Genomic DNA, 15,055 nt, shown 5'->3' with positions numbered 1-15,055 from the left:
GGAATAGGTAAGTGTTTCTCCAATTGTACAAAGGCTTAGGTGAGACTAGGTCTGGAATAATGTATTCTATTTTGTTTCCATATTTAAGGAAGAATATTCTTGAATTAGAGGTGATGCAGAGAAATAGCTCTTAAAGTACACTGGGCCACCAGGTAAAGTGACCCTGAAATGGGGTGGGAAAGTGGCTCAGTGGTTAGCATCGCTGCCTTATAGCTCCAGGGACATAGGTTTGATTCTAACCTCAGGCAACTTTCTATGTGGAGTTTGCACATTCTTCCCTTGTCTGCGATAGCAAGAATAGCAGATGCTGGAATCAGAGATAACACAGTGTGGAGCTGAAGGAACACAGCAGGCCAAGGAGCATCAGAAGAACAGGTAAGTTGGTGTTTTGGGTCAGGGCCCTTCTTCAGAAACGGGCTTCCCGTGTCTCTGTGGGTTTCCATCAGGTGCTGTGGTTTCCTTCTACCATACAAAGATGATGGACTGAATAGCTTGCTTCCGCACTGTAGAGATTCTGTGTATTCTACAAACCTCAAGACTGCATGGGAAGATTCAGTCATAGGCACTATTACTTCCTTAATAATTGATTCTAATGCTTTTCCAACAGTAGATGTAGGGCTAATTGGCCTACAATTACTGCATTTTGCCTCATTCCGTTTTTAAAGAGGTGGTCAACATTGCCAATTTTCCAATCGCCTAGCACTTCTCCAGAATCCACTGACCTTTGGAAAATTACACCCAATTATCTCTGTAGCTACCTCTTTTAGGATCCTAGGATGTAAGACATCATAGCCAGAGGACTTTACTACCTTTAACCCATGAGTTTATCTCATACTACTTATTTGATGATGTTGATGGTACTTAATTCCTCCCCCTATTTTTTAAGTATCTTCCACTATAAAGACTGATTTAAAAACAAAAGGTGGGACCGAGATCAGAGAACCCCTGATATCACTCATTGCACAATAGAGCACAATCCCCAAAGGAGTGTAACAAGTTTAATGGGGAACTTAAAAAGGATATTAGGAAGAGAGAATGCAAGAGGAAGCCTTGGTGAATCAAGTGACAGAAAACTCAAAAGAGATTTTTATGAAGATAAAGAGTAGCGAATGTGAAACTTGGATACAGGCACAAGATGGCTACTGTGCAAGTTGGCAACAAAATGGCTTCTAGCCTGGGAACTGTGAATTCTGCTAGATCTGCTCTTTTAGCCTGGGAACTTCGCATTGTGCTAGGGCTGCAGCATAAATAATGTTGTAATGATAAGATAATGCAGTACTAACCATTCTGGCTGACCTTCAGGAGCAAATGTTATGGTGCTATATGGTGGGACAATTCAGTAACCTAAGCATTGTGACATAAGTTGTTTACCAGTTAATAGTATTGGATTATGTAACTGTCAACGAAGCTATATCATGTATTGATTGGTAATTGTTTGAATACACTATGCGATCACACCATGTACCCTTGCTTTAAGAAAAGTGTAAAAATGTCTTTGTATTAACCTATGGTGTGCAGCTCCTCCGAGGAATACGGAACTGCTCAATTTCAGTGTTTTCCGGATGATCGCTACCCGGCCGATTGAAGAAATAAAGAGTAAAGTCTGAAACAGCCAGACCGACTGCGAGTGCTCATTGACTGAGCACGGAATCGAGAGACCCCACTGGGGGTCGAGATTTACATCAGCAGGAGATTAACCAGGGAAAGAGTAAATCTATTAGGGACCTAGATGATGTGGGTACAAGTCTCCGTGAATACTTTGCACTGGTTGCCACAATGGACAAGGACATTGCAGTATAGACATCAGGGCAGAGAATTGTGAAATATTAAAGGAAATTAGCAGAAGGTGACAGGAGAGACTAGCGGGCTTAGCAGGCTTTGAGGTGGATAAATCCACAGGGCCGCATGATATGTTTTGCAAGCAGTTGAGGGGGTAAAAGAGGAGATATCAGTGATCTTAGAAGTATTTTCTGAATCCTCTCTGGACACGGGTGAGGTTCCAGTGGGTAACATTGTTCCACTATTTAGAAAGGGAGGAAGAAACAGACCAGGAAATTACAAGCCAGTTAGTCTAAGCCTGATTGTGGGGAAGTTAAGAGAGAGAATTCCGAAGGAAAGAATACAATTGCAATTGGAGAGACATGGATAGTCAGGAATAGTCAGCATAGCTTAGGTATGAGAAGTTTTTACGATCATAAGATGTAGGAGCAGATGTAGGTCATGTCACCCATCGAGTCTGCTTCACCATTCAATAAAATGCTGCTATCTAATAATCCTCCACCAATTTCCTTATTGCTGTAGCATTGAATTCCCTTACTAATTAAAAATCTATCTCAGCTTGAATATACTTAATAATCCAGCCTCTACAGCCCTCTATAATAAAGCATTCCCGATTCATTATCTTCTGGGAGAAGAAATTCCTCTTCATCTGTCTTCTGTGGGTGACCCCTTACTCTGAGATTATATTCTCTGTTCCTAGACTCTCCAACAAGGAGAAGCAACCTCACCACATTCACCTTTTTGAGACCCATAAGAAGCCTTCAATAAGGTCACCTCTCATTCATCTAAACTCCAACGAGTACTGACCCAAAGCACTCAAACTCACCTCATAAGACAATCCTGCACATCCAGAATCAACCAAGTAAATCCTCTCTGGTCTGTCTCGAATGCCAGTAATCTTTAATTTGTAATTTTTAATCAGTAGTTTGAGAAGGTGATAAGAAGTACTGATGAGGGCAATGCAGTTGGTATGGATTACATACACATTAGCAAGGCTTTCAATAAGGTCCCTTATGGTAGACTGGTCAAGAAAGTAAGAGTCCTGGGATCCGAGGCAAATCTAAGACATTCAATGCAAAATTGGCTGAGAGGTAGGAAATAAAGGGAGACGGTGGAGGCATGTTTCTGTGAATAGAAACCCGTCTCGAGTGGGATTCTGCTGGATTCAGTGCTGGGCCCTGTGCCATTTGTGGTGTGCATCAATGATTTGGATTTAAGTTTTGGGGCAGGGTGGGGGCTGCAGTATGATCAAAATGTTTGCCTGCAACATGAAATTTTGTAGAGTGATAAACATTGAGGAAGATAGCAGCAGATGTGGCAGCTGGGCAGACCAGTTGAATGGAATTCAATCTGAAGCACTGTTGAGGTAATGCACTTAGAGGGGATCTGACAAGGAAAGAGATTGCACTGTGATGGATACGGCCCTGGTGGTAGTAAGTATCTGTGGGATATTGATGTACATATCCACATCTTTCTTGAGGTAGCAGGACAGCTCGACAAGATAGTGAAGAAGGCAAATGCGACACTTGCCTTTATTAGCTGATGAATAGAATACAATAACAGGGCAGTTATTCTGGAATTTTATAACACGTTGCTTAGGCCACAATTGGAGTACTACATGCAGTTCTGGTCATCACATTGCTGGAAGGAATTATTTTCACCAGGGAGAGTGCAGACAAGATTTACCACGGTGCTACCTGGGTGCTAGGGTCTGAGCTATGAGGAGAAATTGGATAGGGAGTGTTGTTGTTCTTGGAGGAAATGAGAAGAGACCTGATACATGTGTATATAATAATCAGTGGCATAAATAAGGTGGTATGAAGGTACCTTTCCTGTCAGTAGTGGGGAAAATAACCAGGGGTCACAGATTTAATGTAAAACATTGGAGGGGAGTTGAGAAATTCTTTTTACTCAAGAGAGTGGTGAGTGTCTGGAACTCACTGCCTGAAAGATTGATTAAATCAGAAAACCTTAAAACATTTCAATATTATTTAGATACTCATTCACTTTGTCTTAGCCTCATTTAATCTGTATCTAGTTTCAAACAGGAGAAATGACTGCCTTAGCAAGTAACCAGTGACACAGAGAGAATATAAAGCCAATATTTAGCATGGCTCTATGTCAGGGAGGCAAGGACTTAGCAAAAACAAACTCCCACACTCAAATTGTACTGGAATAATTCTATGTTTGCTTTCTGATGTGAAACTTGTTTTGAAGTTTGTTATTGCAGGGTCACTTGCTTTGGCTGTTGAAAGAGCACCAACTCTATCTATGGTAAGTATTGTTCAATTATGATTAGTTACCATTAATATCATCTTTCAAGATCACAACCCAGCAAGATTTTGTTAGAAATTTTTCCAACGCTAAATCACTACTTTGGTTTAGTTGTGCGAAATGGGCACTAATAATTACTTTGTGGGACAAAACTTTTGTTTTGAAATTGATAGATTCTTGATAAGCAAAGGGATAAAATTTAATTGAGGCTAGGTGGGAATGTGCAGCAATCAGATTTGCCATGATCTTACTGAATGACAGCATACTCAAGCTCTGATGGCTTAGTCCTATATTCATATCGTAGAAGTATAATTTCACATGACTGGTATTAATTAAAATATAACTAAACATCATGTTAGGAAAGATAATACACTGGATGAGTAATTTTTGATGGTCGCTGTTGTCTTTCCTCACCCTATTGATTCTAAATCTAAATGTGCCCAAGTATTTGTGTATTAAATTGCCACTGGTAGCATTTTGGTTGATGCACTTGTATACTTTATGATGCAAATAACATTACAATTATAGATTTATTAAATAGAAGTTAATTTTAAAAGTAAATAAAGAAAATTTCCATTTGGTGATTGATTTCTAACCTGAGCATATAGATATTATTTGCCTGAGAAAAGAGTGAGGGCCCACAATTCTCTGGGGCAGCACAGTGGCTCAGTGACCCACGTTCAATTCCAGCCTTGGGTGATGTTGTGGATTTTGCCTGTTCTCCCAGTGACAATGTGGGTTTCCTCCGGCTGCTCCGGTTGCCTCCCACATTCCAAAAATGTGCAGATTAGGTGGACATGCCACGCTAAATTACCCCATAGTGTTCAGGGATGTTAAGGCTAGGCAGATTAGTCATTGAGAATGTAGAGTTATAGGGATAGGGTGGGTCTGGTTAGGATGCTCTTTGGAGGGCTGTTGCAGACTTGATGTGCTGAATGGCCTCTATCTGCACTGTAGAGATTCTAGTTCTAAACAAAAAAAGAGCGGTTAGGATTTGGAATACACTGTCTGATAGAATTAACCTTTATTGTCACACATTTGTACTTGCATGAGTAAAGTGAAAAGTTTTCAAGATGCCACTTATGGTGCCATCTTAGGTATAAATGGACCTAGGCACAGAATCTTGGTACAAAGCAAAAAAAAAGAAAGCAAATTAAGAACTTAAACATTACTAAAATGTAGGAAAACAAAGAAACACAGTTGATAGTTTGTTAGGACCTGGCCAGGCTGGGCTCACACTCCTTGCAAGGGCTTGACCTCGGCCCCAACCTCAGCCTTGGGCTGCCAGCCCCCACTCTCGTGCCTCAGACTGCCTGCTCCCCGCCTTGCTGCCAGCCCCAGGGCTGCCTGTTCCCATTCTCGCTGTCTCGAGCTGCATGCCCCTTCTCTCGCCGCCAGCCCCCTATGATCATAGTTACAGGTTCAGACATAGACTTCCAAACAGAATTAGATAAATGCTTAAAGCAAAAAAAAAATTGGAGAAAGATGGTAAATGAGTCAGGGTGAAAAATCTGGGTTTGGTCTTTGAATGAGCCAGTGCAGGCATGACGGGCTAAAGTTGTGCAGAAAAGTATCTTCCAGCAAGCTCAAGTGGCCAAATGGTGTACCTTTGCTCCTATTTCTTGTGTTCTTATGTCCTATTTTTACTAGCATAAACCTCAAAAAAATAGATTGACTGATGCATGTACTGTTGAGGGAGTAGTAGTAGGTAGAATTTGGCTCCAGTAATGTGGAGCCTCCACTGATTAGAGAAGTTATAGGATGTGTTATTTGCTAGGCGGAGGTTTGACTTGCTTCAAATGCATCCAGGCGCTTAACTGGCAGCTTTGGACTTCAAGGTGATCAAGGATTCTGAAAGCAGATTTCAAGCCGCCTCACCCAAACTGTTGACTACTTGGAGACCAGCAACTCTACTTCTGGTTGTACTATTGAGAAACAATAGCTGTTCTCAATAATGCTCCACCAATTATGCAAAAGGTTACATCTGGAACAGTGGAGACAGCTAAATGGGAATGTTGAGGTCACAGAGGGAGAACAGAGGCAAGTGAAGTGATTTTCATCTACTGCCCTTTGGCTATGTTGGGCCCTTCATATTTATAGAACATAGAACATAAAACATAGAACAGTACAGCACAGAACAGGCCCTTCAGCCCACAATGTTGTGCCGACCATTGATCCTCATGTATGCACCCTCAAATTTCTGTGACCATATACATGTCCAGCAGTCTCTTAAATGACCCCAATGACCTTGCTTCCACAACTGCTGCTGGCAACGCATTCCATGCTCTCACAACTCTCTGCGTAAAGAACCTGCCTCTGACATCCCCTCTATACTTTCCACCAACCAGCTTAAAACTATGACCCCTCGTGCTAGCCATTTCTGCCCTGGGAAATAGTCTCTGGCTATCAACTCTATCTATGCCTCTCATTATCTTGTATACCTCAATTAGGTCCCCTCTCCTCCTCCTTTTCTCCAATGAAAAGAGACCGAGCTCAGTCAACCTCTCTTCATAAGATAAGCCCTCCAGTCCAGGCAGCATCCTGGTAAACCTCCTCTGAACCCTCTCCAAAGCATCCACATCTTTCCTATAATAGGGCGCCCAGAACTGGACGCAGTATTCCAAGTGCGGTCTAACCAAAGTTTTATAGAGCTGCAACAAGATCTCACGACTCTTAAACTCAATCCCCCTGTTAATGAAAGCCAAAACACCATATGCTTTCTTAACAACCCTGTCCACTTGGGTGGCCATTTTAAGGGATCTATGTATCTGCACACCAAGATCCCTCTGTTCCTCCACGCTGCCAAGAATCCTATCCTTAATCCTGTACTCAGCTTTCAAATTCGACCTTCCAAAATGCATCACCTTGCATTTATCCAGGTTGAACTCCATCTGCCACCTCTCAGCCCATCTCTGCATCCTGTCAATGTCCCGCTGCAGCCTACAACAGCCCTCTACACTGTCAACGACACCTCCGACCTTTGTGTCGTCTGCAAACTTGCTGACCCATCCTTCAATACCCTCATCCAAGTCATTAATAAAAATTACAAACAGTAGAGGCCCAAGGACAGAGCCCTGTGGAACCCCACTCACCACTGACTTCCAGGCAGAATATTTTCCTTCTACTACCACTCGCTGTCTTCTGTTGGCCAGCCAATTCTGTATCCAAGCAGCTAAGTTCCCCTGTATCCCATTCCTCCTGACCTTCTGAATGAGCCTACCATGGGGAACCTTATCAAATGCCTGACTGAAATCCATATACACCACATCCACAGCTTGACCCTCATCAACTTTTCTAGTCACATCCTCAAAAAACTCGATAAGGTTTGTAAGGCATGACCTACCCCTCACAAAGCCGTGTTGACTGTATTTGATCAAGCCATGCTCTTCCAGATGGTCATAAATCTTATCCCTCAGAATCTTTTCTAACACCTTGCAGACGACAGACGTGAGACTTACTGGTCTATAATTGCCGGGGATTTCCCTATTTCCTTTCTTGAAGAGAGGAATTACATTTGCCTCTCTCCAGTCCTCAGGTACGACTCCAGTGGAGAGCGAGGATGCAAAGATCTTCGCAAGTGGCGAAGCAATTGCATTTCTCGCTTCCCAAAGCAGCCGAGGACAAATCTGGTCCGGGCCTGGCGACTTGTCAATCTTAATGTTTGACAAAATTTTCAGCACATCAGCTTCCTCTATCTCTATCCATTCCAGCATGCACACCTGCTCTTCAAAGGTTTCATTCACTACAAAGTTCGTTTCTTTCGTAAAGACAGAAGCAAAAAACTCATTTAGGGCTTCCCCTACCTCCTCAGGCTCCACACACAAGTTCCCTATGCTATCCCTGATCGGCCCTACTCTTTCCTTGATCATTCTCTTATTCCTCACGTAAGTGTAAAATGCCTTTGTGTTTTCCCGGATTCCTTCTGCCAAGCCTTTCTCGTGCCCCCTCCTGGCCCTCCTCAGACCATTTTTGAGCTCCTTCCTTGCCTGCATGTAATCCTCTCTAGCTGAACTTGACCCTAGCTTCCTCCACCTTATGTAAGCTACCTTCTTCCTTTTCACAAGAAGCTCCACCGCTCTCATCATCCAAGGTTCCTTTATCTTACCCCTTCTTGCCTGTCTCAGAGGGACATATTTACTCATCACTCCCAACAACTGTTCCTTAAACAGTCTCCACATGTCTATAGTTCCCTTACCATGGAACAACTGCTCCCAGTCCATGCTTCCTAACTCATGTCTAATCACATCATAGTTTCCTCTTCCCCAATTAAATATCCTCCCATTTTGCCTAATCCTCTCCTTCTCCATAGCTATGTAGAATGTGAGGCAGTTATGGTCACTATCAACAAAATGCTCTCCCACCACAAGATCTGATACCTGCCCCGGCTCGTTTCCGAGCACCAAGTCTAGAATGGCCTCTCCCCTCGTCGGCCTGTCAACTATGACAATACTGCTTTTGAGACTGCAGGAAAATTCAATAGGGTTTGTCAGGTATACTTTGGAATCTACAGTAGAACCCTGTTGAACCCAATAAATCCCAGAGTCATCGTTAAATTCAGATGGGATCAGGGATAATAGTGCGAGCACAGTGCTGTAGAAGTGTGGTGCGTACTTAATGAGGTAACAGTGGAGAATCATGTGAAATAACACATGAAATTCCCTGAAATTACATATGGAAATTTTTGGTAAAATTAAAACCAATTTATCCTTGTTTCATCAAAGCAGTTCAGCACCTTGAAAACTTTGTACAAACTAGTTCAAGCTTCTCCAGGCAATCAATGTAAATAAAGCCACTCAGTACTGGTAACATTGTAATACATCTTTTCACCCCTTCCAAGACTTTCATTTGTTTCCTAAAATGTAACTTTGAGTCTGTCTATGCTCCTATGTTTTCTCATATGTTCTTAATGTCTTTTTAAAATTCCAGATCAGAGGTTGTATATCAGCTCACGTCATCAGTGCCATTTCCTGCTTACCAGCTACAATAATATATGCTATAAACCTTGCAATTCAACCATATTGTTTCTATTCAGATTCCTGTTCAAATTATGAGGTGAATGTTAAATGTCTCAGTATCAATATAATTTATTAGCAATATTTTCAAGTGTTTGCTATCTAACTTTTTTTGTCTTTAACATATTACAGGGTTCAATTTCATGTTTTGCCATACTTCTTTTATTGACACTGCTTAATGCAGCAGTATCTATTGCAGTTTCAAGCTTCAACTGCAAAGCTCTGAACTGTTGTGGCACAGCATCAGTGGTAAGCTAAATAATTAATTGATCTAAGACTGCACTCTCACCGTATATGTCCACATTTTATATTGTGCCTCTTTCGTGTTGTAAAAAGTTATCATTGTGTCAATAATAACTGCTGGGAACTAGCAGGTAAATCATAAAGGACAAAGCCAGCAGATACGTGGGACCACGTCCACCTGCAGGTTGCCCTCTGAGACACTCACCATCCTGACTTGGAAATATATAGCTGTTCCTTCACTGTTACTGGATTAAAGTCTTGGAATTCCCTTCCTAATGGCAATGTGGGTCAACCCACAAGAAGTGGACTGTAGCAGTTCACGAAGGCAGCTCACCACCAGCTTCTCAAGGGCAACTAGCGATGAACAGTAAATGCCAGTGATGCCCACATCCCATGAATGAATCTTAAAAATTCTCTTGAGCAAAGTCAATGGAATAACAAGCCAGGTCAGGTTTAAACTAAGTAGCTGGTATATTTCTGTTCGCTTCTTACTCAGCAGGAGCAATTAAAATAGACTTGCACCATTGTTATTGTGCATCCTCACCCCAGTGTAGGCTCAAGATAGCAATTGTGACAAAAAGATGATGTTAACTAAAGCAAAGCTTGAATCATAAATCACAAGAACAAGCGACCTGGTGTATCAACTTATTCTATTTGAGTGTCACTGGCCTGGCCAGCATTTATTATCTGTCCTGAAATGCCCTTAGAAGTTTGTGTTGAACTACTTTCTTGAATGGGCTGCAGTCTTGGTAGTAGGTACAGTGAATGTGAGAATTTTGACCCAATGAGAATGGTTGTATAGTTCCAAGTCAGGATGGTAATGGAGGTGAACTTGTAGGTTTTGGCATTCCCATACATCTCCTACCTTTGTTCTTCTGCCTACGTGGTAGAAATCATTAATGATTATGTCAAAGAGTCTTGGTGAGTTGTTATGACGGACATGGGTTGGTTCTGCAAAGGTAATTTTTTTAAACAGGGCAGAAAGCCATTTGGACAGTGATCTCATACTTCAGTTCTAAGTAAACATGTGATAAGTGCTGGGAGAATCCCTTTCATATTTATCCTTTCTGTGTTGAATTTAGCACTAACAGAGTAAATAAACGTCAAAGCCATTCAGTTTAGTTTTAACCTCAGAACAGAAAATTCAAACTTTTAGTTCAGTAGAATGGATGGAGGATATACAGAGGATTGTCAAACTAATAGAAGACAGTGAGTTGGGATAAGGAAGACATTTTCAGGATGGCAACCAGTAACCATTGGAATGCCACAGGGATCAGTGCTACGCATAATTATTTAGCATATGTTAATGATCTGCATGAGGGAAATGAATGTATTTTAAACAAGTTTACAGACAAAACAACATAGGTAGGAAGATGGTGTAAGTATGTCACCCTCTGCAGAGGGATACAGAACGTTAAGTACGCAACAAAAACTTGGCAGATGGAAAATAACATGAGAAAATGTGAGATTATTTAATTTTGTGGGAGGAATAAAGAGGTTGAATATTATTTATTTAGAAAAAAATGCAGCAATCTACAGCACAGAGGGATTAGGGACTTTTTGTTATAAATCACAAAAAGCTAGCGTATGAGTTTGCCTGGTAAAAGGGAAGACAAATGAAATGTTGGCCTTTATTTCAAATGGAATGGAATATGAAAATAGCTAAAAGTATAACGAGGCACTAGTCAGACGACAGTTTGAAAGACTGTGAACAGTTTAGGTCCCCTTTTCTAACGATAGATATACTGGCATTGGAGTCAGTCTAAAGAAGGTCACTCAGTTGATCCTGAGTATAGAAGGAGTGTCTTTTGAGGAGAGGTTGAGTAGTTTGGGTCTGTAGTTATTGGTGTTTAGAAGAATGAGAGGTGACCTTATTGAAACTTAACTTTTTTAGGGGACTTGACTGAGTAGATACAAAAAGATTACGTCTCCTTCTGTCTAAGACCAGGTAGCAATATCATAGAATAAGTGGTCAGCCATTTGAAGCACGAAGAGGAATTCTTCTCCCAGAGGATAGAGAACCTCAAGAATTCTTTACCACAAAAGTCTGTCAATGCTGGGTTATTAAGTGTTTTCAAGGAGAGATAGACTGGTTTTAAATCAGTAAGGGAATCTAGGGTTATGGGAATGAGGCAGGAAAGTGGAGTTGAGGATTGTAAGATCTTGCCATGATCTTATTGAATGGTGGAGCAGACTCAGTGGACTGAATGGATAACTTCTGTGCCTACATCTTATGGTCTTAGAAATTAGAATTTCAATTTCTCCTAGTAGGATAATCGAGTTAGTGGAATGAGTCTATTAAATGAAATCATAGAGCTGAATAGCTGTGAAATTTATCTGGAATTGGATTTCTCTCTTGGATAGTGTTTCAAACAGGTTGAAATTTTGTTTCAGTGTTAAGATAGTTCTAACTGTAGTATGTTTGTGTATATTAGCATTATTTGTTTTGCCCTATTTGGTATAATAAACCTATGTTCTGTTGTTAAAAGATTTCTGCAGTCTTATGTGAATAATTTTGGTGGTTTGCCACAGTACTAAACAACTGAAAATTATAAATATGGTCTATCAAGCCAGGTTTCATTTTGGGTTCTGACTTATTCTGGATCATAAGAAAACACTGCTGTAACTGTGGGTCAGTGGCGAAGGGAATGAATGTTGCCAATGGGTGCCAGTCAAGTGGTTTGCTTTGTCCTGAATTTTGTCAAGCTTCTTGACTGTTGTTGGAGCTGCATCCATCCAGGCAAGTGAAGATTATTCCTTCACACTCATAGAATCATTGAACCCCTATGGTGCGGAAAGAGGCCATTTGTCCTATCATGTCCACACCGACTCTCTGAAGAGCATCTCACCCAGACCCAGGCCCTACCCTTATCCCCACATTTACCATGGCTAATCCACTAGCCTGCACATCCTGTTTTGTAAATGGTGAATGGGCATTGAAGACAAGAGGTGAGTTATTGCCACAGAATTCCAAGTCTCTGCCCTGCTCCTGTATGGCTTGTTCAATTTATTTTCTGGTCGACAGCATATTGATAGTGGGAGATTCAGCAATGGTAATGCCATTAAATGTTAAGGAAGATAGTTGGATTCTTTCTTGTTTGCTAATATCATTGTCCAGGTCTTGCTACATATGGATACAAGATCTGAGGATTTATACCTGGTGCTGAACATTGTACAATCATCAGCGAACATCTCCAAATCTGACCGTATGATGAAAGGAAGCTCACTGATAAAGCAGCCAAAGATGGTTGCGCATAGGATGCAACCCTGAAGATCTCCTGTAGTGATGTCATAAGACTGACATGATTGACATTCAACAACTACAACAATGTTCGTTTGTGCTCAGTGCAGCTATAATCAGTAGAATTGTTTCCCCCTGACTTGCATTGACACCAATTTTACTAGGGCTTCCCTAGTATATTCAGATAAATGCTGTCTTGAAGTCAAGGCTAGCAGCTCTCACCTCACCTCTGGACCTCAGCCCTTTTACCCATGTTTGGATCAAGGGTGTAATGAGGATGGAGTTGAGTGCCTTGGTAGAACACAAACTGAGCATCAATGAGCAAGTTATTGCTGAGCAAGCACTAATTCATGGTATTGTTGACAACACCTTATATCACTATCCTCATGCTGCAGTTGACTGATAAAGCGGTAGTCAACTGAGTTATATTTGTCTTGCTTTTTGTGGACAGAACTCATCTAGGTAACATCACATTGCCAGGTAAATGCCAGTGTTGTAGCTGTGCTGGAAATGCTTGGTTAGGGGTGTGGCTAGTTTTGAATCAAAAATCTTTCACATGATTACTGGTGATTTGTTAGGGTCCAGTTTCCAGTACCTTTAGCCCCCTCTAGATACAAAGTTGAGTGAATCGAATTGGCTGAAAACTGGCATCTCTGATGCTGAGACTTTATTAGGAGACTGAGATGGATCATCCATCGGACACTTCTGAGCAAAGATTGATACAAATGCTTCAGCCTTGTCTTTTGCACTGATTTTCTGAGCTCCCCATCATTGAGAATTTAGATATTTGTGCACCCTCCTCTTGTAGTTAGATTTTTAATTGTCCACTACTATTCATGACTGGATGTGGCAGGACTGCAGAGATTTAATATAATTGTTTGTTATGGGAATATTTAGCCCTGTTTATTTCACACTGTTTATGCTGTTTGGCATGTAGTATTCTGTGTTGTACCTTCACCAGGTTGAGACCACACTTTTAGGTATGCCTGCTGCTGCCCTTAGTGTGCCCTCATGCAGCCTTCATTTAAGCAGTTATTTGTTTTTCTCCAGTTACATTCTTCCCCGTTTTATGTAAACCAGTTGAGTATCCTAATATCCTATCCTAATACAATTTAATATTCCTAGATTTCAAATTGTTGTCTTTTTTGCTGTAGCTCAGTTGGTGGTACTTTAATGCTTTTTACCTGAAGGTTATGGGATCATGATTTAGTGCAAAGATATTATCTTGTTTAGCAAGCCCAGTGTCTCTAGGAGGGGAGTGCAACATGGTCGAGGAGCTGTATTTTCAGATGAGACATGAAATTGAGGCCACCTGTCACGCTCACGTCAGCATAGAAGATCCTATGGATTGATTTTGAAGAGCAGGGGTGGAATTCCCGTTTCCTTGGTGAACATTTCTCTCAGTCAATATCAATGAAACAAAGTAGCTGGCTATTAAGACAGCGCTGCCCCTGAAACCTTGTTGAGTAAAAATTGTAAAGATCATGTCTTATTATTTTTGTGCTTTTTAAGACTGTGGTCTGAAATGAGGAGGAACTGTTTTGAAATCCAGGGGTTTACAAAAATGGCTACCTGTTTTGAAAGAGATAGTAAGAACTGCCGGTGCCGTAGCCTGAGACAACACAGTGTGGAACTGGAGGAACACAGCAGGCCAGGCAGCATCAGGGAAATAGGAAAGCTGACATTTCGGGTCGAGGCCCTTCTTCAGAAATGGGAGAGGAGAAGGGGGCTCAGAAATAAATGGTCGGGGGGTCGGGCTGCGGAAAGTAGGTGGGATGATGATAGGTGAGTGCAGGTAGGTATTGGTGGGGATTGGTCAGTGAGGTGGGAGGACTGGATAGTTGGGAGAGAAGATGGCCAGAACAGGGAGGCAGGGATGAGAGGGAGGGTTAGTCTTGGGATGAGGCCAGGGTTGGGGAGATTTTGAAGCTAGTCAAGCCCACATTGACACCAAAATGTGAGGCTGGATGAACACAGCAGGCCAAGCAGCATCTCAGGAACACAAAAGCTGACGTTTCGGGCCTAGACCCTCTCTGATGAAGGGTCTAGGCCCGAAACGTCAGCTTTTGTGCTCCTGAGATGCTGCTTGGCCTGCTGTGTTCATCCAGCCTCACATTTTGTTGTCTTGGATTCTCCAGCATCTGCAGTTCCCATTATCTCTCCCCCCCCACATTGACACCGTTAGGTTTAGGCTCCCAGGGCAGAATATGAGGTGCTGTTCCTCCAGTTTCTGGGTGGCATCGTTGTGATACTGGAGGAAGCCCAGGATGGATGTGTCATTCAGGGAGTGGGAGGGGGAGTTGAAATGGCTCGTGACTGGAAGGTGATGTCGTTTGTCACAAACTAAGTGCAGGAGCTCTACAAAGTGATCTCTGAGCCTCCGCTTGGTCTCACCAATATAGAAGAGGCCACGTCGGGAACGTCGGATACAATAGACCACATTAGCAGATGTGCAGCTGAACACCTGACTGATGTGGAAGGTTTTTTTGAGGCCTGGGATAGAGGT

The 15,055-nt window shown here is 41.9% G+C and overlaps 1 protein-coding gene across 2 annotated transcripts in view; it reads left to right on the top strand.

The window, feature by feature from the left end:
* LOC125457601 (membrane-spanning 4-domains subfamily A member 4A-like) overlaps positions 1–15,055 on the top strand; it is a 30,051-nt gene that overhangs the window by 13,091 nt on the left and 1,905 nt on the right. The window contains exons 4-6 of one of the 2 annotated variants that reach the window (XM_048542043.1): positions 3,997–4,053; positions 8,980–9,105; positions 9,198–9,314. In XM_048542043.1, the coding sequence (XP_048398000.1) occupies positions 3,997–4,053; positions 8,980–9,105; positions 9,198–9,314 (300 nt within the window). The remainder of the gene's footprint in view (positions 1–3,996; positions 4,054–8,979; positions 9,106–9,197; positions 9,315–15,055) is intronic. The other variant, XM_048542044.2, reaches the window with a different exon arrangement.

The sequence above is a fragment of the Stegostoma tigrinum genome, chromosome 14 (assembly GCF_030684315.1).
Source record: "Stegostoma tigrinum isolate sSteTig4 chromosome 14, sSteTig4.hap1, whole genome shotgun sequence".
Taxonomy (NCBI): domain Eukaryota; kingdom Metazoa; phylum Chordata; class Chondrichthyes; order Orectolobiformes; family Stegostomatidae; genus Stegostoma; species Stegostoma tigrinum.
Note: the sequence above shows the minus strand (reverse complement) of the source record. Positions and strands in the feature narration are given on the sequence as shown.